The following is a 25,906-nucleotide window of genomic DNA, read 5'->3' as shown; positions in this document are numbered from 1 at the left end:
GTTTTCGCCTTTATTTTGGGTAGCTTCGTGGGTAACGGCTTCCACAGCACAATCCTGCACATTTTATGCTATACTGTCAAAAAAGCGTCAAAATTTATGTTTGGGTTGGTGTGCTCGATTTGGGTCTAACAATATCGATTTTCTATCTCATTCGTTCTCATGCAATGACTGATGGTAGGTTTAATCTGTTTGAAATATTAAACAACCATAGAGTGAAAGAGACGACCAACATCTCACTGCCAGACCTTTTAGTTTGACATAGGAGAACCGAGGATTCTGGTTGTCGAAGTTAAGCTCAGTTTAGCAGTCACCATCATTGAGAATCAACGCAAAACTGCGTACTCCCGTGTTCGTTTCAGTCGTGAATTTTACTCGCCCCGTAAAAGCAACTGAAAATAGTGAAAATTCCCATTGCAAAAGTGAAGCAACCACATTTAATCCGCAGCATCTGTTCTGCTGAAGGTGGCACCTGGTCACTGGCAAGGGCCGTGTCCGAAAAACGAAAAACAAACAGGCTCTAATCTTCCTGTAATCTGGGTTTGTGTGGCCAAAAAAGGTGTGCAGGAAAAGTCATCGCCGTCCGTTTATGTTTCCAACGTAGGATCAAATCGACTTGAAAAACAGCGGAAAAAAACTGCCCATTATCGAACATCGGATATTACTCATCGAATAGTACCCACTGCGGGGAATATTTGCTCACTCGGCTTATCCGCTTGATCGCAAGTTTATCAAGTAGAAATAAGGCAGAGTGTATTTTTGCGAGAAGTTCTTGAAGATCGATCGTATAAAAAAAAAATGAAAAGCTTGTGTGTGTAGTGCGAGCTCTTGGGAAATCTCGGTGGTTTCACTGCTGTTGTTTTATTTTTTATTTGCAATCGCAGCAGAAGAAAATGTGCATGGTGTTTCCGAAGGCTTTTGGAAGAGTTTCCTAAATAGTGAACGTGCAGCAATAGAGAAATAATTTTTTGCTGAAAAGTGCTTTTATTATGATTATTCTTTGACGAAGCTTGAAATTTGCTACAACTGTAATTGTGTTTAGTTTGTTTTGTGCATTGTGACTTAAGTCAAGTTAGTAACATCGTTTTGATAAGGAGAAAAAGTGGAAAATATAACCACTTGCAGGAGGGATACACAAGATAAAAACAAAACAGTGAAGCAGTCTGCCTGCGCAAAAATCACTGCAGCGGATATTCTCTCCAGCCACGATGGATTCCCTGCGAAAATGGTTGAATAAGCCAAAGGTTAGTAATAGTGCCCATTACTACTACCACAACTATTTCCTCTTGTATATAATGGTATACCTACTATCATCCCATCAAAGGCGGTTGTAAATTATTACATTCGCGAGGCGAAAAATGGGAGTTCGCTCGAAGTGCAGACATTTGGGATTTCGATGGAAAAGCCATGGTCAAAATTATAAATCCACTTATTTTGCTGCCAATGAGTATGTATAAGTGTATGTGTACAAAATAATAAGTCTGCCTCTATTTCAATGTGTGTCTGTGGGATAGACTGATTGCGAAAGTTTTTTTTTTTCATTTTTGGCTCCGCGAACAAGATTCGTTCGAACGTGGAAAACATGAGAAAAAACAGCATTGCTTTGGTGTTGCCAGAACAGCTTTAGTTTTGTAATTGTAATTTTGAATCCATTGTTCGCAGTGCAGAATATGATAATAATGTAAGATATGTCTACTTAGTAGAATCAATGGATTTATTTTATTTATTTATTTATTTTCTTCAATCAGACTATTATATGTTTTGCATAATTTGTCTGTGTTTCTGTATTATTTATATTATAAACTATTTTCACGCGTTAAAATTACGAATAGAATAAATTGTTTTAATTTGATTTTTGTCATTGTTAAGTCAGTTTCGCAATACTTACTGTAAGTAGCAATCATTTGATTTAGTGCTCCAAACTAAGCATAATTTGTAAGATGGCGGTTTGTAGTAAATATATTTTGATTTCGCAGTTGCCAAGAAGGTATGTAAACATTTAACTTTGATAAGAGTTCTGCTAAGGCAAAACGATCCGAAACGATATCGTTTACAAATATTTTGCATAATTCAACGAACACGCTGTGAAGTACATAATGATGATGCATGATAATTTCATGTTAGGATTGTCCTCAAATTTGGAGAACAAAGAGGTGCTTAAACCCCGTATGATCGTTATACCCCTTCCTCTCCTACTACGCTGACATATGAACCAAAATTTTGTTCAATATTGAAAGTACCGTCTTCTGATAACGAAAACCCGGCCGCACGCTGGATTTGGTATTTTGCAACGGTGAAAATGATTTCGATATCGACGAATCCGCTGTGCCGCCTTCACCTATTGATGCTCACCATCCTTCCTTAATTATGTCGCTACCTGCTCCACTTGACTGGCCATCGCACCCAGCTTGCAACGTGGATGATATGGCAGGGTTTCTAGACTTCAAGAAAATTGATTATCACCCCTATTCTGTATTTCGTTTCGAACGAAATTCTCATTCCATAAAATATTTTTTTGTATGAGAATTTCGTTCGAAACGAAATACAGAATAGGGGTGTATGTCTCATTATTGCAGTATCTTTTTGATCAAGACTGGGCCGATGTGTTTGAATGCATTGATGTTGATGATATGACTGTGCGTTTCTGTAGCATTATTCAACATTGGTTGGAATCAAATGTTCCTCTCAAAAGACGATCAATTCCCCCAGCTTGGAGTACTCCCCAGCTTAGAGTGCTGAAGCGTGAACGTAACGCCGAGGGAGAAGATGGAGAGTACCTCTCAAATTCTCTTTTACTCAGAGTTGTTCAGAGCTACTCTGGTTTGCTCGAGGATCTGATCTAATTTGCGACAAAAACAGAATTAGTTTGGCATATATACATTGAAATCTGACCATGCAAATGTTCGGATGCAATATTTGAGGTTCATGGAATCCCTCCACTTCGGGTTTTCGCTGGCACTGGCAATCCAGAAGTCATACTGTTTATTGTTTATTGTTGTTTTATATCAACAGGCTGGATGAAGCCCCAATGATGTTTACCTTATCAACTATGGTAAAAAAAAAATACATTCAAGCATGGTCATAACATAAAAAACATTAAAAACATATATCTTATAGTCAGTTACTCTGCCGGCGAAAAACAGAAGAAAACTTTCGACGAAGCGCATCACGGGAGAGATGAAAGTCGAAAACAGATGCAACTCTGTTAATTTGTGCGACGTAGAGGCAGTCTTAGCATAAGGTTATTACGAAGCGGTCGGGGTTGAACATTCAGGTCAATTTGCCTCAGGATAGCCTCACAATCTGTCCTTCCTTGTAGGATATCGGCCACGGTTAGGGCTCTGCTTGTGTCTCTTCTAGTCCGGAGAAGTTCTAGGTCGATAAGTTGACAACGGCTTTCGTAACTTGGTAATCGAAACGGATCACGCAAACGCAAAACGAAGAAAGCGACGTTGAACAGATTTAATTCTCTCGGCACCGTTGTTGTAGTTTGGGTTCCAAACCGCTGAACAATACTCAAGCGTCGATCGAACAAGCGAGCAATAGAGAGATTTTAGACAGTAGATATCAGTGAAGTTTTTAGCTATGCTAAAAATGAACCCTAAAGTTCTTGACGCCTTATCAACAACATATGCAATGTGTTGCTTGAATGAAAGCTGCGAATCCAAGATCACACCCAAGTCTTTCACCTGATTCACGCGTTCGATTGTCGAGCCAAGCAGGTCATAGCTAAATATTATCGGTTGTTGTTTTCGTGAGAACGTAATAGCGGAGCATTTGGCTGGGTTCACTACCATTCTGTTTTACCTGCACCAACTAGCGAATACATTCAGTTGACGTTGAAGAAAGTGACAGTCAGCAATGGAGCAGATTCGTAGGAAGATTTTGAGGTTATCTGCATATGATAACCGAGGAGCTTCGATGACCAGATGCGCGTCGTTGATGTACAGTAAAAAATTAACGGTCCCATGTGGCTTCCCTGAGGTATACCGACCGGTAAGATATGATCGAAACCAACTCAGAAGATTACCGCATACACCGAGTCTGCCGAGTTTAGCAATCGGAATAGCATGGTTCAACTTGTCGAATGTTGCGGATAGGTCTGAATAAATAACGTCCGTTTGAACCCGATCCGACATGCTTTCGGTTATATACGATGTGAGACACAGCAGATTGGTAGTTGTAGAGCGGCCGACAGTAAACCCATGTTGATCAGCACTCCAATACTGCTTGCAATGGGACAGCAACGGTTCCATAATCACTAGCTCGAATAGCTTCGAAACGGCACTTAACGATGTAATTCCTCGATAGTTATCCACAGCTCGTTTCCTTCCTTTTTTGTGGACGGGAAACATGTGCGCAAATTTCCAGCAAGATGGAAATATGCCACTGGAGAGAGACATTCGGAACAGGCGAAGAAGCGGAATCAACAAGCTAGCAATATGTCTCTTCAAAAATACAGATGGATCTCCATCAGGTCCAGGATTGAAGGATGACTTGAGCAGAGTCGCGGCCTTTGAAATCATTTCTGCATTAACATCAATTGCACCCAGCGTTTGATCGTTTACTGGAACGTTCCTGGCAGCCAGGTTAATATGGTCTTCAGTTAGTATCTCATTAGTGTATACACTGGCAAACTTTTCGGAAAAAAGGTGGCATATATCCTGAACGGTGGCAGCAACTTCTCCGTTGAATTCCATAGACGATGGGAGGCCGGATTCCCTGCGTTGCTCGTTCACGTAGTTCCAAAAGGATTTCGGGTGTAGCTTAAGTTTGCGCTATAAGGAAACTTGAAAAGCATTCACGACTGACTCGCTGGTACATGTGATTCAGCCTCACATAATGTAGTTTCAGAGGAAGCGTGCGATACTTCGTAAATCTTCTAAATGCTGCTCTCTTGATTGACTTTAACCTACGTAGCTCTCTCGTCTGCCAGGGAGGGTGAGACACTTTGTGGTGAGTTCTTTTCGGGACGTGTCTGTCAATGACATATGCCAAGACATGTGAAAAGGTTTGCGCTGCAGCCTCAACGTCATCTGGATCAAGGATGTTCTCCCATACCATGCTAGACAATACATCTATGATGCTACGGTGGTCAGCTTTACGGAAGTCATAAGAAACCGTAGCAGAATAGTCGTCGAAATCACGCACGAGTTTGTCCTCAACAGTGACAATTAGAGGAGGGTGATGTGGAACTAGCTTAGATAGTGCACAAGGAGCTGAGGAAATTGATGGAGCCCTGTCCTGTGTGCTCACGAAGCAGAGGTCCAAACTACGACCATTTTCGTTAACTACATGGTTAATTTGAGAAAGCGTCGCTGCGCTGTAGTTGTTGTGAAGGCTAATAGCTCCTGCGTGAAATGTAGAGCTATCCGGATCTGGGTACAGGAATCCGCTATGAGATGGACTCCACGAAACGCCTGGCAGATTGAAGTCACCAAAAATGAATATCTCATCAACTGGAGTGGCACTTTCGGTAACTGTGAAAACTGACCAACAGTGAGTATCGATGAGTTCATTGTCGCGGACTCGATCAGGTGGAATGTACAGAGCGAATAGAAATAGTGTGCGATCACCCAGGTTGATGGCTGTCCAAACCTGCTCCACATAGTTCCATGAATCGTTCTCGCCTTTGCCTCCAACCCGCTACGGACAGCTACAAGGACACCTCCACCAGTATATTTGCGGCTGTTGTTAGGATTCCGATCGCAACGAAAGACCTCGGAGGGATTGGGGGCTTCCATTGGGCTTTCTACGGCGCGTTCCGGGTTTCCAGGATTAGGAGTTACAGAGGCATCATCACAATGACTAACATAGATAGAATTGCTGAAAATTTGATCGGCATCAGGCAGTGAATAGTTAATATATTGATTGTACTTGCTTGTAGAGGCAAGGTGGAAGACTCCTGATTCATATCCAGCCACAGGTCCAGGACGACTATGCTGAACGCTGGCGGGAATCGGCACGACTGGGCTGGAGTAACCAGGAGCTTCCAAAGAGCGGTCTATTGTGCGTCCCGGAGATGAATTAGGATTGTTCGAACAGTAAAGCGGATGTTGTGAATGAGCAGTATCAGAAGTGCTTCTCAACTGGAAACAGCCGGCAGGTGCTTGAGGCGTTGCACTGGAACACGGAAACTGATCAGGCAAATGACTGTAACTAATGTATGCATACTTGCCTGAAGACGATGCTTGGGAGACCCTACCACCGAACTGGACCGCAGGGCCAGAACGACTCTGATGGCAGGAAATAGAACGACTTTGATGGCGGGAAACAGCTAGCGCGACTGGATCGAGTGGTTCGAGGTCTCCCATAATGCGACAGGCATTGCGTTCTGGTCTACAGCGCTCCGATTCACAACGCAAAATCTAATTCTGAATCAGCAGACTGGGTCTAGTCCGGAAATGGGAGTTGAGGACTCGGAAGGTCCCGTAATAGGAGAGATCGTGATGGTAGGCGTGTTCAAACGAGGCAACCACATGTTTTTTGAACCGTCTTCAAATTCACGGAACAAAATTCCTTTCGGCCATGTATCCGATCTAAGAGCAGCTTCGCGTAGTTTGGGATCCATTCCGACTTTGTACGAGATGAAGCTCATACGGCTGATGTCGGATCCTTTCTTGACTACCGGCACAACCTTAATCGGATCTTCGCACTGTACACAACCTTTCACCAGCTTCTCGATGGATTCCGATTTCACGCTAGGATGAATACGAGAAAGGTACAGCCAAAACAGCTCGGTGGGTTCAGGGACAGTAAGGACCTCGGTAAAGGCATTGTCGCCTGTTACTGCTTTAGAACCACCAACAAGTGGTTTGCTAGTGAGCGAGCTTTCATCGCGGCGCCGTTTTAATGGCGGTTGACGCATGAAATCAGAGTTTGTCGGAGTTGTCAATGCGATTCGTTTTGATAGCTGAGCGATCTGCTGTTCTTGCTAAGCCATTTCCTTCCTAAGCTCAGCGTGTGCGATTTCCTGTCTCTCGGTGATAGAATTAATCACACTGCCAAACGACGAGACGGCAGTTTTGAATCGAGCACATTTCATCAGCTTTGCGCACTCGTTACACATCCAAAACAGGTTCGGGCTAGTGTGGACAATGTTCAGAAAAGCCTTATTCAGCTTTGTGCCGCCACACTTTAGGTGAATCATCCTGTCGCAAAAAGCCATGCAGGAGACGGATTCTTCATCGCCTTCAACTGGCTTAGCGCATTGGTCACAGGCGGAAGTCATGCTGACTCAGTTTCCAAAAGTGATTTAGAAACAGCGGTGGAGATGCTCTAATACGCAAAGAGGAATTGGATTCTCGAGATCGCCCAATGCTAGTCGTGTACAATATGTCCGATTGGATAATTTTTTCACTGTTTTCACAACACAAAATATGCTCTAATTAGCCGATTATCGTAACGAACTACACTTTTCACTAACAACCAGTACAATATTACAAGTATACCGAACGGAAAAAAACCGAATAACGATAGCCCGTGAAATATAAAAATAACAAATTTAGCAGCGCAAAATCATGACGATGTGAATAACAACAACTCTATAGTGTTCACATACAGGTGGGTACATTTAATGAAATGCTTGCCTCTCTGCAGCAGACATGTAGATTAATTTTGAACTTTGTCCATTAAGTAGATCGCCAGATGTGTGCCCGTGAAATTGCGAAGTGGTTAAACCAAATTGTGTGGAAAATGGATTCTGTCATTAGTGTCCTTAAATAATGGAAATGATCTCGTTTTCTACCAGTTGTTCCTTTGTCCCTCCCACTCAACCCTTGTGCCATCCATGACTACTGTCCGGCATGCTTGGCATACACAGTTTTGGTCACGAACAGCTCATTTGCTAATAACTTTACACAGAGTTGACGAAACATCGTTCTTTTTGAAGCAGTAGATATAATAGAGTTTAAGCTTGTTATAGGTACATAAAACAAAGTAGATTTCAATTCTAGTAATAACCTGTGTTTGTTTTTGCGTTGTAAAAATGAAGTGAGAAATGCTCGCTGCACATCTCGGACTTTAAAAGTAAAAATTCATTGGTCTTGATTCAAATGTTAAGATTTAACTACTTTTTGCATATCTATAGTAAACTATGAGCCTAATCTATCAATTACTTTAAAGAAAAATAAATATCAACATTTGAGTGAAAAGTTATTAACAAATGAGCAGTTGGTGTGTACAACTGTGTATGCCAAGCATACTGTCCGGCCTTAACTCTTCTATTATCAACTCTGCTAGCAATCATATCCTTATATTGAGGACCTCAACCATAACATAACGCTGAAAATGTCAAATCCCTCTGTGACTCCTTTGCTGTTGTTGGTGTGCAGATTAGTCCTGGACACGGGCATTGACCCTCCCGCTACAGGAGGACGGCGAATGAGCATATGCCACCTGGGAAGAAGGACCAAGCAATGGGTGCACCTTGCAATTAATTGGTAGGGTCGTGATTGGACTGCTGCTGGTAAGAACTTAGGATTTACAATAAGAAATTGTTCCGTTGCATTTGTCATAGAGGTTTTGGCTATTTTCTTAAATCACTGGCGATGGCTTTCTGGCTGGATGACACTTTTCGTTTTGCAATGGTAATGAAATTGTACAGGATCTTGCCACCTTAATACTGTTGAGCATGCGGATGCTTAGAGTAAGCGAATAGATAGATATTGCCTTCCAGAAACCAGCTCCGGTGAGGATATGTACTTGAGGATAAGTCCTGCGAGTTCCAAACTCCTATAAATGTGATTGCTTGGGCTGCGCTGTCAAAACAATTGAGATAATACAACCAACCGGTGAACACTCGTGTTTATTTCAGTTACTCTGGGGACGTAGCTTGTGATTAGCCCCGGTCCCTTTCAAATTGTTTCATTATTTATGTACGGTCCTTATATTTGAAATGACGTTTCACATTCATCTAGTGATGGCCGATTTTCATTCGAATAATCGATTAATCGATTAACGAACCGAACAGTAAAATATTTGTAATCGGTTATATCATGCCGAAATAAGCATTAACTTCTTCAGAGGATCATCACCGATCGTTTCAAACAAGTTTTGCACTCTCATTGGTGGAAAAATGACAGGACAGCGAACAAAAAATATTCGATTAGTTGTTAATCGAGTAATTACAAAATGGGACATCTCTGATTTTGGTGTGATTGTTTTGATAAAAAAGCGCGCAAAATTTCATCTCTGCCTAGGGGGCAGCTAAACCACTAAATTACCTTGCATACTGGGGGTATTCATTGGATGAAAGGGACCGTGAAAGTGGACACTAAAATTGACAGTTTTTCTTCCGACAGTTTCATCTTAGTATTCATCTTTGATACAACCGTTCATCAGAGAGCAAGAGAGTACCTCAGAGTTACTCTGGATTGCTCTGAGTTTCTCACTGTCTTCCCCCTCGCGTATTGCAGTCCAGAGAAAACTACGTCGTAACAGAAAAGCTGACACGAAGCGTGACTTCAAGCGTGCCAATACAAATCACACGTCCTCAGAGTCCAGTGAACTTTGTGGCATAACCCCCGAAATTTTTGGAGCTTTGTCAACAGCAAAAGGAAAGATGCGAGTATACCGTCAAACATGCTACTCGATGGAAAAGAGTCCACTTCTCTTAGTGAAGCGTGTGAGATGTTTGCTAAACACTTTGCTGTCTTCGATAAAAATACGAAACTGAATCTGACTTAGTGGAACTGAGCACATTCGAAGGTACTTTCAGCAGCAAGGAGACTGAAAACCTCACTCTCTCCTGGTCCAGATGGAATTCCGGCAGTGGTGTTCTGCAGTTGCTCAGCTGCCTTAGCAGAACCTTTAGCAGCCATATATAATGCATCCTTTGAGCAAGGAAAATTCCCAACATTGTGGAAGCAGTCGTTTATCTTTCATGTTTTCAAAGCTGGCAATTAACGGGATATTAAGAACTATCCAGGTATCACCAGTCTTTCGGCAGCATCCAAACTGTTTGAGATCATCTTGAGCGAATTTGTCCTGAATCGCTTGAAGAACTACATTTCAACTGACCAGCATGGATTTATTCCCGGTAGATCGGTAGCTACTAACCTTTTGGATTTCACCAGTACATGCATCACCGCGATGGAGAATAAGGCACAAGTCGACGTCATATATACTGATCTGAAAGTCGACAAAATCGACCAGAAGGTTTTGTTATGCAAGCTTTCCCGACTAGGAGCGTCTGAGCAACTTAGATCGTGGTTACATTCCTACTTGACTGGACGAACTCTTCGAGTACGACAAGGATCTTGTGTTTCTTCTACGTTTACCAGCACGTTGTTTACGTTATTCTTCAACGATGTAGCTAGCTTTGTTGGGAGTTAAATGCAAGCTCGTTTATGCAGATGATCTTAAGTCATACGTCATAGTTCACTCGATTGAGGATTGTCATCGCCTTCAAGCTCTGCTAGATTTGTTTGTGGATTAGTGCCGTCGCAATAAGCTCATCATCAGCGTTCCAAAGTGTTCAGTGATGACGTTTCATCGCTCTAAGAGTTCAATCCTTTACGACTACTGCATTGACAATGTAACGTTTCGCAGAGTAGAACGTATGACTGATCTTGGTGTTCTTTTGGACCCAATATTGACCTTCAATCTTCACTATTCCTCGATCATCTCTAAGGCGAATCGTCAACTGGGATTTATTTCGAAGATTGCACGAGATTTCGATGACCCTCACTGCTTGAAGGCACTATATTGCTCTTTAGTTCGGCCCTTACTTGAGAATGCATCTGTGGCTTTGCGCAGCATGCTGTGGTGCGATCTAATGAATTTACCACCTTATTCAGACCGATGCATGCTATTGGACCTGGACACATTGGAACACAAAAGAAAAATGCAACAAACCTTATTTGTAGCGAAACTTTTAAATGGCGATGTGGATTGCCCTCAATTGCTTTCACAATTAAACTTCCGTGTTCCTCAAAGGATGTTGCGGCAATCATCCGTACTACAACCAAGATACCATCGGACTGCAAATGGATACCATGAACCAATGTCTGCGATGATTCGGGCATTCTCCGCTGTGGAGAAACATCGAACGAATTTCGAAACCATTTGAGAAGATTGTGATTATTTTTGTAATCTGTTTATCTGTTGCTTTTTTCTAAGTTTTATTCATTAAGACAACTACTCAGATGAATTTTAATAAATAAATAAATAAAATAAATAATTAAACAACAAAACTGCCTGTTGTGTTATCATGAAATACAACCTTCACTCTCTTCTCTGCTTCAGATACCTAATTTAAAACTAATGCTGGAGCTACTGAAAAAATTAAAGTATTTTTTGAGAATTGTTTTATCCCGCAATATAACATTTGAAAACGGCCCAAACGCTTTTGTAATCAAAAGTTGTTAGACCCTTTACACGTTAACCGAAATACGCACACGCAAACCAATTCCACTATCGGAAAGAGGAGAATTTCCCGTACCCGATGATGTTGTTGGTTTGCGTGGGCTCTGCAACTTTTGTTTACAACGAAAACGGCGCCCAGGGCTGGTAGTGAGTCACTTTTTAGTGACTTGGTCACTTTTTTCAAGCCAGTCACTAAAAAGTCTCTTTTTTTTAAGGTGAAGTCACTAAAGTCACTTTTTGTTGTAATTCTTATCATTCTGCAGGGTGTCTACTCATTTTTCTATATAAAATTTCCTGAGTTTTCCAGGTTTTTCCTGAACTTCAACGGATAAATTACAGCCTTATAATAAGAAAGCTATTTTTAAAATGCGTTCAAAATATGATTTTTCTGGAAGATCAAAAACAACAGTAATTAACCCAAACGTTTTTAAGACATGGCAATCTGTTTTAAAGAAACAACTTTATAATCAAATCCATTGAATGTTGAAGTTTAGCATTTACTTAATTTCTCACTTTAATAAAGTTAAAAAAAAACGTGCTTAATTTGAGTAAGTCCAAGATCTAAAAATATTCAATGTCTTGTAGTTTCGTATTCCATGTTCAAGATATTGAAAAATTTCAAAGTGCCTGAATTAAGGAAAAAAATTAAATGATTTCTTTCAAGTTCATAATTAACTTTATGAAAGATAAGAGATCTTCATAAGCCTTCATAAGAGTCTCATTAACTTCACAACAATTGTAGGAATTTTGAAGAAGTTCTGAGGAATGAAAGGAAATGCTGAGAATTTCTGTGAAGCTCCATAAACAAACTACGGTAACGTAAGAGAAGTTAACACACTGAAATTATGAGGAACTTACTGGAAGCTTTAAGATCCTCAAATCGGTTCTTTTACCATCCGAAAATTTTCAGGAACTTTAATGAAGTTCCTAGAATTTCAGAGCACATCACAGGAGCGAACTTGAGAAGAATAGAAACCTTGAGGGGTATTGTGCAGATTTTAAAAAAGTTCTAAGCACCTCAGAAAAGCTAGATCTAGTGATCTTTGGGGAACTTCAGATTTTAAGAGCAGTTCCCATGACTTTAGTTCAGACTTTTTGGAGCAGTTCAAATATCTATGATCGTAAATTTAGAAAAATTGAGAACCCTTAAGATGTTCCGTGAATTTCAAAGAAGTACAGAGACCGTCAAAGAATTTATGAAAACTTCAGAAATATTTCAGGAACTTTACAGAAGTCCAATGAATTTCAGGGAAAGTTATCCTCAATCGAATTGAGAGCTTTAGGGAAGCTTCGAGAACATCAAGACAGATCAGAGAATCAAAGCGCAGTTCAAATAATTTCAAGAAATTGTAGAAACCTTAATAGAATTTCTGGAACGTGATAAAAATTAGATGAACATCCGGAAAACGTGAGAGTATTTTAAGGGTGTTATATCATGAAGATTTCAAGAACTTTAAAAAATACGGATATTTAGCTAAGTTGAGTAGATTCCATTAATTAAAAAAATGCGAGAGTTTTTAGCAAGCAGCGATAAACATCTTCAAGAAATTCCAGAGAACTTAGAATTTAGATAGTTTCATGATATTCAGCGAAGTTCCGAGTTGCTGCAGAATAATCCCATTAACTTAAGCAAATTTGCTTGAGCTTGAGCTTGATTGACCGCCCACGGTTGCTACTCTGTTACTGCCAAATCAGCTGTAATTACACAGAGAACCAATAGACGATGCTTGGGACTAGCAATCATCCTCAATGTGTAAAAACTGGTGATCTTAAATTAGGCAATACCAGCGCCGGCCGCGCCCGAACACAGGTCAAGAAAGGAATGGGAAGGATTGTGTTGACATGACACTCGCTTTGATGGAAGCCGAGAACACCTCTGCACTTCCACGAGGAATCACTGGGATGTTGGATAAGAGGGTTGGGTTTGCAGCAGGGTTCGTTTTGGTAAACGATAAGCTGAATTGATGTCCTAACGATCATATAACGCGAAGGAGCTTGGGACTAAACCCACGGTCTTCTGCTCAGTAAGCAAAAACGTTTGCCACTAGGCAGACGAGCACCTTTTTAATCACCGAGTTGCTGTTGATTGACGAATCTTGAATGTGGATGGGCCTAAGATTAGACTCATGATGTTCAGCTCAGTAAGCAAAAACGCACATAATACCGTTGCTCTAATTTGTGTATCCATTCAAACCCGGAACAAACGACAACAACGAGTTTCGCAAAATACACGATACACAAGCGATTTTACAATAAATCTCTTTGATATGTAAGGACCTGGGACAGCGTTTTTCTGCTCAGTAAGCAGGCCACTGTAACCGACGATCTTTCAAATCCGAAAACTAAAAACTACGAAAAAGTACTTAGGCCTTCATTAAGTTCCACTTTCACGCGACGTTCAATGACAGGGTCCTATCCAGGATTACATCTGAAAAATCCAAATCTGGCCAACGCCCACCTAAACCTGTTCTAATCCACCTGAAATTACTAACGAATGGAAGACTTTGACTACCCAGCCATGCAATAGTCTCATTCCGTGCCTTATGGAAACTTGATGATTCTATTGCGCTCATCTTTTGGCACCACCCAGGGGAGACTTGGTCCTGTACCCAATGCTTAACTTATCTCCATTCCACTCAGCTACTCGCAATTTCTTGTGATATAGTGGGCGGAATATTATTATTTAATTCAATGCAGACGTCTTTCCTAATTTGGCAGATCGACAGGTAATCGGTGAGTTACCACGATAGTTGCTATTCAACAACTCGACAACGTCCCATCGTCAACGCCTGCTATGAGAATTTCCCATAGCAGACGCCAACGAAATGACGTCATCGAGCTATCGATCAACTACCCTGGTTATCGCCTGGTACCTTATAGCACGATGCTAGGAGGCGAACCGGAAGAATCGATGAGCTACCTCCCCCCCCATTAACTTAAGCAAATTTGCAGAGAAATTCTGTGGAATTATGGGGTATTCGAAGTATTCTATGACCGATCCAAAAACGTTAGGGAATTTTGAACATATATATCAGAAAATTTGCCGGATTATTAAACAAATTTAGAGAGCTTTAGGTAAGCATAGTTCAGGGAAAATAAGTGAGCGTTTTTAATGGTTAGAATATTTAAGGAAAATTGTCGAAACTTCAAGGCAAATCAATTAATTTCAGTAAAGTTGCGGGTTCTTAAAATATATTGATCCATTCAGGGCTGTCTAGAGAACTTTAAAGAAATTCAATAATCGGTTAGGTAGGAAAGTCTAGACTATTGAAGAAGTTTTAAATTAGTGTCGATAATTTAATGGAAGTTTCATGAACCTCAGAAAAATCATAAGAACTTCAGTGAAAGTCATAAAACTATATTAATTATTTCGCTCTAATTCCATGAAAATTGCGGGAGCACAAAAGTTCCAGAAAGTTACAAAAACTTCGAAAACTTCACAGAAGGACAGTGACATTTCGAGAACTTCATAGAAATCTATGGAGCTTAAGGGAAGATCCGCGAACTTCAGGAATTTTTATGAACATTAGCAAAATGCGGGAGCATTTGAAAGAAGTTTAGTAAGCTCCGAAAATTGGAGGAATTTCAGGGAGAGGTCAGTTCCATTAGTTTCAGAAAATTAGTGGTAAATTTAAAGCAGTTCCCAGATTTTCAGATAACTTCAGAGACGTTAAAAATGTAATTGAGGTCTTCGCATAAGTTCAAAAGTTAACTGAAGCTTAATCATTTTAAGGACGGTTCAATTAAATTCAGCGCAGTACAACAAGCTCCATGAGAACTGCAAAAACGTTAGAGCAGTTTTGAGAATTTCAGAAAAGAACAGAGAACCTCAGAGCAGCTTCGTTGACATTAGCGAAGTCACATAAAGTTTAAAGAAGTAAGGAGAACTTCAGCGAATTGTTAAACCTTTAGTTGAGATTCATGATCGTTAGACAAATTAAGGAAACTATAGAAAGTCCTATACAGTTCAGAGAAGTTTAAGAATTTAATGAGTAGTATTGTGAGCATCAGGCTAGTTTCTCAAACTAAAAAAGAACTTCAAGGCAGATTCATTAACTTCATTCAAAAATTTGGGAAGTTCTCAGAATAGTCCATTCCATATTCAATGGTTATTTCGATGAAACTATTCTCCGAACTCAATTTTCTTTTAGTTTTCCTCGTAATTATCTTGAAATTCTCCACAATAAGACACCCTTTGGAAAGATTATCAGAATATTCATTGAATTCATCCCAGATTTCCTTTTGAATCTCACTCCTTCCTTTGGAATTCTACTCACATTGAAAGTCTCCTAAGAAATCATTGGCATTTCTACTCACAAATTCCTTAGATTCTTCTCATAATTTGTTTGGCTAACTCTCCTGAATTTATTTTTCGAATTCCTTTGAACATGTCCTGTAGTTATTCTCAGTTTTAATTGTAATCCGTCTTTTAGTATTAAAACAAATCCAAGGACTTATGCTCCGAATTTGTTTTCTACCATAAACTTTATGAAATTATCCTCAGAATGCCATTGAAATTTTCCTTTAAAGTTCACATGAGTTGTGCTCCTCAGAAATTCCTAAGAGGTTTCAATAAAATTTACTTTAAATTCAATTCAGGGTCACTTTTTGGTCACTTATTTAGTCACTTATTTCTTTAACATGGTCACTAAAATCACTATTTTTGACAGCCTGAAGTGATCTATTTTATGAGTGTACAGTATCAAATATGTTGTCCCAAACGTTAATTCTAGTTTCTGTTTGTCCGGCAACCCTGCCGACGATGTAAAGCTTGTTGTAAATACTTTGTCCCTCCATTGCCGTCCGTCGTATCGGTGTTGGTGCATAATGTGGATTGTACAGTAGTACGCAAAACCAACACTGGTCAACACAGAATCTGTCAAAACAACACACGTTGCGGGTTCAACGTAGATCCAATGCTATCCTTGCGTGTATGGTGGTGTTTTTTTCAGTGGAAAAGGGCCATCGTTGTTTTTATCATCGTTTCTCACACGTTCCTACAGACACACAGTGAGACATGCAACACTTTTCGGTGAGTATGTGCTATGTTTTGATTCTCTGGGATTTCGAAACCGTCAGAATGTGTTTGTTCTGTCTCGCCTTGATTGTCGTTTTTTTTCGTATGTCGGTTCATTTCGTCGGTTTTGCAAAGGCAAACTCTTAGCGAATTCGTTTATTATCGGGGTTGGAACCAGTTCCAACCCAGTGCGAAACCGAACTTTTTGTCAGTGCGAACCTCAACCTGAGCTGGGTTTTAAAAACAAACGATCCAACTGACGTTTGTCAGAAAACAAGCAGGCCCAATCTTGATACCCGATCCAGGTTGGAACTGAATAATAAACGAATTCGCTATCTGTTTGTAATATTATGTTTCTGTTGAGTGGCTGTTCTCTTTTATTTAATCAGAAATTTAGGGAAGCTTATTAAACTTCCTTTAAGGTGAATCGCTGTGATATCTTTATTCGCGGAACCACTTCGAAACTTTAAGTGCACAAATTACAGCTTCTACGACACGTGCAACATTTAAATTATTACTCCACGTTTGCCGCATTACAGCATACATGAAGTAGCAGTTTCAGGTAAAATGGGGCACCGATTTCCGAGATTTGTGTAATTGAAAATTCGAAGTAGAAGTGCATGTATAGCCTACGTGGCGGCCATTTGTGGACTCTACAAGGAATACCCTTAAGAGTCTGATTCGATGGGTTCATTCTGATTGGAATCCCCCAGGAAAAACGCGGTGGGTGGTGCCGTCCACCCACCGCATTTTCTCGGCTGTCTTCGGACCAATTATCTGTATGGATGACCCTAATCACATACAAACAATCAAATCAATTGGAAGTAGGACAGAGATGAGAAATTGCGGTGGGTAGGTGGCACCACCCACTGTGCTATTGGGGGGATTCCTGTACACGAATTACGGTGTTACGATTTGATCTTGCATGTGTGACAGCTAAGTGATTGGGCATATAGTAATGTAACAATTTGTTGCGTAAGATTTCATTGATTTCTAAACACCTCCAAAGAGAAGAATGGTTACCACATTGTTATGAGAAGTGACCCATTTGGAATTGACATATTACATTAGATAATCGATTTTAATTAACATGCATTGTGCTAACTTCGTGGTCAATGAGCTGCGTCTTTGTACAAATATTGATATCCGACTGTATGTACCTAGTTGACGATGACGTATGCACATTTTCCTAGACTGTTCTCATGGGTTTCCCCATGATCGTCAATGCATGGTATGCTCTACTATAAACGGTTAGTTCTTAATAAAAGCATCGATTTTCAATGTTGACCAAGAATTGTTTAATAAGTCGCAATACTTGACTTAGCTAAGCATACAAAAACCTCAATTGCATCGGTGTGTGTGTGTGTGTGCTGATGAGCAATACCCGGTTTCCATTTCCCAAGATCCCAACAACGGTACGAAAGAGAAGCCATAATCTAGTTCCGTAACTCGTTTCGCTGCCACCGGAGGGAAGCCCCGATTCCAATTGCGCAGTTTGACGTAGGTAGGTTCAACTTCTCAACCGCTCTCTTCCAGAGTAACAACCGGCTGCTACTGCAATTCCGTCGATTCGCATTGAGATTATCAACCAGATGAGACCGGTCTTGACAGAGAGGTAGAAACAAAGACAGCTAAATCGACAGCCGCAGCCGTCTTGGCTGCTTGGCATTTACTTTTCGAATACTAACAGCCGCTTGCAATACAATCCAAATGAACGGTTTTGCGAAACAGTATCTTCGTCGTCGTTGGCCGGCTGGTAGGTTCATCCGAATGGCGCTTTGCCAAAGTCAAAGCCGGTTCAAGCAGCCCATAATAGACTAACAACAACAGCAGCAGCGTAGAGCTGTAAGCTCATTTGTTTTCAGCAGCGGTTACGAAATTTTTGTTTTCTAATTTTTCAATGACACAACAAAACTTTTGCCACTGTCGCACAGTCGGTCTTGATGACAGGCGCGCGTTTGCTTGGCGGAGGTAGTTAGGGTTTTGTAACACAGAAATGGACATTGTCTCAATTCGGCCTTATCGGTATCCCACATATACATAGGGCGAGTGACAAGGGGTACTATGAAAAAGGAAAACAATTGCACAAAGTGAATATTTGGCTTTGTTCCAAAAGTATACACACATGATAAAGTCTAGGTCAGTTGAAGATAATACAGCGCTGATAAAGAATGGTTTGGGTTGATAAGGCGGAAAGTTAAGCCTCGGTGTTTACGGAATGACATCACTATTGAACGAGAGAACGTAAATTCATTTTTCTTAGGCTATGTATTTAAATAATTTAAATTACGTTGTGAAAATATGGTTGTTTGGAAGTTGAGATTCTTGGATTTTTGAAAGTGACATCATCTGCGCTGATATTTATGACTTATCACTCTCATCAATATGAGTCAACTACTATGCGATCAGATGAGGTAGTATAAATCGAAATGTTTAGCTTGAGCTTGAGCTTGATTGACCGCCCACGGTTGCTACTCTGTTACTGCCAGATCAGCTGTAATTACACAGAGAACCAATAGACGATGCTTGGAACTAGCAATCATCCTCAATGTGTAAAAACTGGTGATCTTAAATTAGGCAATACCAGCGCCGGCCGCGCCCGAACACAGGTCAAGAAAGGAATGTGAAGGATTGTGTTGACATGACACTCGCTTTGATGGAAGCCGAGAACACCTCTGCACTTCCACGAGGAATCACTGGGATGTTGGATAAGAGGGTTGGGTTTGCAGCAGGGTTCGTTTTGGTAAACGATAAGCTGAATTGATGTACTAACGATCATATAACGCGAAGGAGCTTGGGACTAAACCCACGGTCTTCTGCTCAGTAAGCAAAAACGTTTGCCAATAGGCAGACGAGCACCTTTTTAATCACCGAGTTGCTGTTATTACCATGTAGTCATGTTAACAAATAAAACGATTGACGAATCTTGAATGTGCATGGGCCTGAGATTAGTCTCATGATGGTTCTGCTCAGTAAGCAAAAAAGGTTGCTCTAAGGCCACCGAGCCCCTCATATCACATAATACCGTTGCTCAAATTTGTGTATCCATTCAAACCCGGAACCAACGACAACAACGAGTTTTGCAAAATACACGATACACAAGCGATTTGACCATAAATCTCTTTGATATGTAAGGACCTGGGACCGCGTTTTTCTGCTCAGTAAGCAGGCCACTGTAACCGACGATCTTTCAAATCCGAAAACTAAAAACTACGAAAAAGTACTTAGGCCTTCATTAAGTTCCACTTTCACGCGACGTTCAATGACAGGGTCCTATCCAGGATTAAATCTGAAAAATCCAAATCTGGCCAACGCCCACCCTAAACCTAAACCTGTTCTAATCCACCTGAAATGACTAACGAATGGAAGACTTTGACTACCCAGCCATGCAATAGTCTCATTCCGTGCCTTATGGCAACTTGATGATTCTATTGCGCTCATCTTTTGGCACCACCCAGGGGAGACTTGGTCCTGTACCCAATGCTTAACTTATCTCTATTCCACTCAGCTACTCGCAATTTCTTGTGATATAGTGGGCAGAATATTATTATATGAGACAATTCAATGCAGACGTCTTTCCAAATTTGGCAGATCGATAGGTAATCGGTGAGTTACCACGATAGTTGCTATTCAACAACTCGACAACGTCCCATCGTCAACGCCTGCTATGAGAATTTTCCATTGCAGACGCCAACGAAATGACGTCATCGAGCTATCGATCAACTACCCTGGTTATCGCCTGGTACCTTATAGCACGATGCTAGGAGGCGAACCGGAAGAATCGATGAGCTCCTTCTCCCCTCGGTAGTATAAATCGAAATGTTTAGTGAGTTAAATTCAAAACAAAATTGGTCACATTAGTAAACTAATTCACTCTTATATTGGCGCTAGTAATCTAGATACTTTATATCAAATAATTTAGGGAAACGACAAAAAGTGCACTTTTAAATTGCACGACATACTTTCATTCAGGCTTGCTTCCACTCACTTGCTATAATTTTTTTCTTCGGAATTATGAAATCCTTAGATGTTATAAAGATAGTTAGTAGTTGCATGCAGGGTTGCTTCGACTCATCTGCTATAAAAAAATGGTTTTCGGAATTTCGGAATCATTTTTTTTTTGTAATTACTTTATTTGTACAGGCTCAATCGAATAAACTTTACAGAGCCGAGTTATCCTTTGCGTTATACATTGTTACTGTCTTATATTTAAAGTTAAAGGAACTGGACCGAGTACTCGCGGTCGTCTCGAGGTTAGTGGAGATTTACAATTTTTTGGATGGGAAAAGGGAAGAAGGAGGTTTTAAATGTGGTTTACGATATAACTATTTAATTAATCCTAAAGCATGAAATTATTTCTATTCATCTTGAAAACAAACATTGAAAAAAAAAACCCCCCAGACGTACAAAACACAAACTAAACACAAGGTTAATCAAACTTACAATCTAAGGTTAATATCCTTAAAGTAAACATATATGAGTTTCATAAACTCCAGATCGCGTCTAGCCAAAATATCCCGAACTGGAACATTAGGTTGTCTACCTCGAGCCCGAAGGGAATCATAAAAATGTGATCTGACTCCACGATACTCCACACAAGACCAAAGGATGTGATCAGCGTCCTGGTAACCTTGTCCACATTCACAGAGATTGCTGTCTCCCAACCCCACACGGAACAAGTGAGCGTTTAGACAATAGTGATTGGACATGAGACGAGACATCACGCGTATGAAGTCTCGACTCAAGTCCAACCCTTTGAACCATGCAAACTTCGACACCTTAGGGATAATTGAATGTAGCCATCGTCCCAAGCTCCCTTCACTCCATTGATGTTGCCAGCTAACGAGCGACTGCTGACGATAAATAGAGAAAAATTCACTATAGGCGATCTGTCGATCATAAATGTCGCCTTCCATAGCACCCACCTTCGCAAGTGAATCCGCCTTCTCATTGCCCAAAATTGAGCAATGCGAAGGGACCCACGCGAAGGTGATGATGAAAGAGCGCACGGATAAAGCACTAAGCAGTTCTCGTATTTTCAAGAGAAAATACGAGAAGTGCTTTACCGGCCTAATGGAACGGATAGCCTCGACAGAACTGAGACTATCCGTAAAAATAAAGTAGTGGTCTGGAAGAAGTGAAGCAATAGTTTCCAAAGTGTAGTGAATTGCTGCCAGTTCAGCCACATACACAGAACAAGGAGCTTCATGTTTTCGAGAGGCGCTATGAAATTCATTAAATACACCAAAACCAGCGGACTCCTCTATTAGAGATCCATCTGTGAAAAACGTTCTTGCAGAATCAACATGGCCAAACTTTGCAGCGTATAATGACGGAGCAATCATAGGACGATGATGCTCTGGAATTCCGCGGATTTCCTGCGTCATAGATAAATCAAAATTCACTGAATTGCCGAAATCGGAGAAGACTACACGATTGGGAATATTTCTTGAAGGGCTGACATCCTGTGTTAAATATAGGTAGTACAAAGTCATAAAACATGTTTGAGGGTTTAGCTCAAGAAGCTTCTCAAAGTTTTCGATTACCAGTGGGTTCATAACTTCACAACGGGTGAGGAGCCTGAGGGACAATTCCGAAAACCGATCCGATAGTGGCAACATGCCCGCCAACACTTCGAGACTCATCGTATGAGTCGAGTGCATGCATCCTAACGCGATACGAAGACAACGATACTGGATCCGTTCCAGCTTGATGATGTGCGTTTTAGCTGCCGACTGGAAGCAAAAACTACCGTACTCTAAAACCGATAAAAGCGTTGTCCGGTACAACGTCAGAAGATCTTGTGGATGGGCTCCCCACCACGTTCCGGTAATTGATCGAAGGAAATTGATCCTTAGTTGGCATTTTCGTCTCAGATACTCAATGTGGGATCTCCAGGTGCATTTGGAATCGAACCAGACCCCGAGATATTTAAAAGACATGGAATGAGTGATCGGTTTACCCAAAAGTTGAAGCTTCGGTTGTGCTGGGCTATGCTTCCTAGAAAAACGACCAACTCAGTTTTCTCCGTGGAGAATTCGATACCTAGCTGAATAGCCCAAGTAGACAAATTGTCCAAGGTATCCTGTAAGGGTCCTTGCAGGTCAACCTCTTTTGGCCCTGTGATAGACACTACGCCATCATCTGCAAGTTGCCTCAACGTGCAATTGTCACTAAGACAATTGTCAATTTCTCTAACGTAGAAATTGTACAAAAGGGGGCTTAAACATGAGCCTTGGGGGAGACCCATGTAGCTAAATCGAAAAGCTGTAGAGTTTCCATGAGAAAAGCTCATATGTTTTTCTGACAGCAAATTGTACAAAAAATTATTCATTAATGGAGACAATCCACAAGCGTGGAGTTTCTCTGAAAGAACTTCAACGGATACTGAATCAAAAGCCCCCTTGATATCCAAGAACACAGAAGCCATTTGCTCTTTCTTAGCAAAAGCTAACTGAAATTCCGAGGAAAGCAACGCGAGACAGTCGTTCGTTCCCTTACCCCTACGGAAACCAAATTGAGTATCTGAAAGAAGGTGGTTCGTCTCAACCCATTTGTCGAGGCGAAAAAGGATCATTTTCTCCATCAATTTCCGAATACACGACAGCATCGCGATGGGCCGATACGAATTGTGATCCGACGCGGGTTTATCAGGCTTTTTAATGGCTATCACCCTTACTCGTCTCCAATCGTCGGGAACAATATTGAACTCCAAGTTCAACATGCGCCTCTTAGCGACGTCTGGGAGGTTTTTCAGCAAGTTGAACTTGATTCTATCAGATCCCGGGGCAGAATTGCCACACGAAAGGAGAGCGAGTGAAAGTTCGACCATTGAAAAAGGCTGACTGATTTCGTCTACCGAATTCGCGGTTTCGTGAGGAATCAACTGCGACGGCACGGAATCTGGACACACTTTTAGACCGGTTACGCATTCTTCGCGCCGTACTCCAAAGCGTATTCATAGACGTTTCGCGAGACAATCCGTCTACAAACTGCCGCCAGTAACCCCGTTTTTTGGCCTTGATGAGGCTCTTGAGTTCGCGTTCAAGAGATGTGTATGCGTCGAAATGCTCGCGTGTTCCGCGTTTCCGAAAAAGTTTAAACGCGTCGGACTTTTTACGGTAAACCTCCGTGCATTGTTGATCCCACGATGGTGTTTTCTTACGGATTGACGATCGCGGCACCGGTCGTGTTTGAGCTTGAAGTGCGCTGTCGACGATGAGATTAGAGAGGAAATTATATTCCTCCAACGGCGGAAGCTCTTCCACTGACGATACTGTATCGTCTATCGCGGATTGGAACTTAGTCCAATCGATGTTACGGGTTAGATCATACGCGACGTTAACGGATTCTGACGAGTTGAACCCACTGGCAATCGAAATTTTGATCGGCAAATGATCACTACCGTGCGGATCCTGGATTACATGCCAAGTGCAATCCAACGATAGTGAATTGGAGCAAAAGGTGAGGTCTAATCTGCTACCATTCGAGGATGGACCAGCCAAACGTGTTACTTCTCCATTGTTAAGGATTGTCATGTTGAAGTTGTCACAGAGATCATAAATCAAAGTAGAACGGTTATCATCGTACAGTTCCCCCCAGCCTGTACCGTGGGAGTTAAAATCTCCCATGATCAACCATGGAGCGGGAAGTACCGCACATATGTCGAAAAGTTGTTTGCGATTAACAGAGACTCTAGGAGCAATATATACAGAAGCAATACAAAGGCTCTTACCTTTAATGGTAGCCTGACATGCGACAACTTCAATACCGGGGAATTCGGGAAGATTCACTCTATAGAAGGAATGGCACTTTTTGATCCCCAAAAGTACCCCTCCTCCACGTGAATCCTCACGATCCAATCGAATAATGTTAAAATCGTAAAAAGGGAGATCAATTTCTGAAGAGAGCCATGTTTCACAGAGGGCAAATGCATCGCAATTATTGTTATGGACTAAATACTTGAACGAATCTAATTTCGGAATAAGACTTCGACAATTCCACTGTAGAACAGTGATCAAATCCCCGACCTCGTTTGGAAAATTATCCATCGAAGGAGATGATAGCTGCAAGAAGGGGCCATTTTGAAGTCAATTGCTTCAAGAAGGATTTCACAGTGGGAAGCAATGTAAGGACAATGCTTTTCAGAGGATCAGAAATGTTGAGGTATTTGAGAATACCGTCCACAATGTCATCAAATGAGAACAACCCAGATGAAGAAGGGGTTTCTGTTCTTAAAATTGGGGCATCAGGGGTTTTGGATGTCCCCGGAAGTGGTGGAAAATCCTGGGTATAGTCAGTTCTGCGGAATCCAGGAGGAGTAGAAGTCTCCTTTTTTCCACCACTCCTTGATTTAGGCAAGCTGATTTGGGGTTCTTTATTTGCAACAATCCGCGAACGGATGCGCTTTCGTTTCCGTGCAGAACCTTCCGGAAAACTGAAAGAAGTTCCCTCCTCAGCCAAGTCAGAGTCAGTCTCGTCATCTGACAAAAGAGAAAAGGGATTTTTGTCATTGGTCGATGGCGTGGCTGTCTTAAGCATTTCTGCAAAAGACCGCCTGGAACGTTCCTTAAGGGAGCGTTTCATTTTGTCCCCGAGCTGTTTGTACGCCGGGCACGACGAGAGAGCATGAGGAGGAGTTCCGTTGCAGTACACGCATTTTGGTGCAGTAGCTGCGCAGGCGCCATCCTCATGCTTCTCCCCGCATTTGGAGCAGCGTGCCTTGTTGCCGCAGTGGGAGGCCGTATGTCCCAACCGCTTACAATGCTGGCAGTACGAGGTACAAACAACCGCACAGGAAGACGAAGTTTTCCCAGCTCGATGTATTGAGGAAGGGCAGATCCAGAAAAAGGTCACCCGAAACGAGTCTGTGGGGGTAAAACTCTTTTTACCCTCGCTGAGCGATACTGACTTCATTCTATGAACGGCCAGTATCTTTACCGGAGGAAGCAAGGGGTTCTTGAATCGGCCAACCGCTTGCTTCTCCAGTATCTCGGGATTCAGGCTCGCCTCAGTGACCACGCCTTCGATCTCCACATCAGAGGCTGGAATGTACACCCTATATTCCAGTGTGAAAAACTGGGAAACAGCAATTTCATTGGCCTGTTTCAGGTTAGCGACGGTCACACGAAGTTTGTTGTGCCTAACCTTCGTTATTTCGGTCACGGCAGAGAATCGCTTTGTCAGATCATCAGATATCTGAACAACATTCAAGGGTTTGTTTTTGGGCTGAAAATAGACAACCCATGGGCCAGTCGAGTCATTCGGGTAGGCCCGCAATCTGGTGCTTTTCTCAGCCTGCCCATCGACAGACTGAGACGACGAACCAGGGATGACATCATCATTCTTCTGAGATGAATGGTCATCCATGTCGTCTTCTGACAAAACATCCATTTTGTTCAACTAGTGGGGGCGCAAAACGCTCTCCCACTGACACAATACACAGAAAACACTACAAACACAGAAATACAAAATGAAAATTTAACTAATGGGGGAGTAAAAGAAACAAGAAAAAAACAAAAACTT

General features: G+C 41.5%; 2 protein-coding genes across 2 annotated transcripts in view; both read left to right on the top strand.

Moving 5' to 3' along the window:
- Window positions 1-297: 297 nt before the first annotated feature.
- Window positions 298-25,906, top strand: part of LOC135698484 (lateral signaling target protein 2 homolog) — a 113,016-nt gene continuing 87,407 nt past the window's right edge. The window contains exon 1 of the mRNA XM_065218486.1: window positions 298-1,241. Within this exon, the coding sequence (XP_065074558.1) occupies window positions 1,206-1,241 (36 nt within the window). The 5' untranslated portion in view covers window positions 298-1,205. The remainder of the gene's footprint in view (window positions 1,242-25,906) is intronic.
- The window catches only part of LOC135698489 (uncharacterized), a 45,820-nt gene continuing 31,100 nt past the window's right edge, over window positions 11,187-25,906 (top strand). Inside the window, exon 1 of the mRNA XM_065218495.1 lies at window positions 11,187-11,603. The gene's annotated coding sequence lies outside the window, so the exon portion shown is untranslated. The remainder of the gene's footprint in view (window positions 11,604-25,906) is intronic.

Source organism: Ochlerotatus camptorhynchus, unplaced genomic scaffold, assembly GCF_037179485.1.
Source record: "Ochlerotatus camptorhynchus isolate MF236.1 unplaced genomic scaffold, CSIRO-AGI_Acam_v1.1 ptg000087l, whole genome shotgun sequence".
Taxonomy (NCBI): Eukaryota; Metazoa; Arthropoda; class Insecta; order Diptera; family Culicidae; genus Ochlerotatus; species Ochlerotatus camptorhynchus.
The sequence above is the reverse complement of the archived record's forward strand: the minus strand, read 5'-3'. Positions and strand labels throughout refer to the sequence as shown.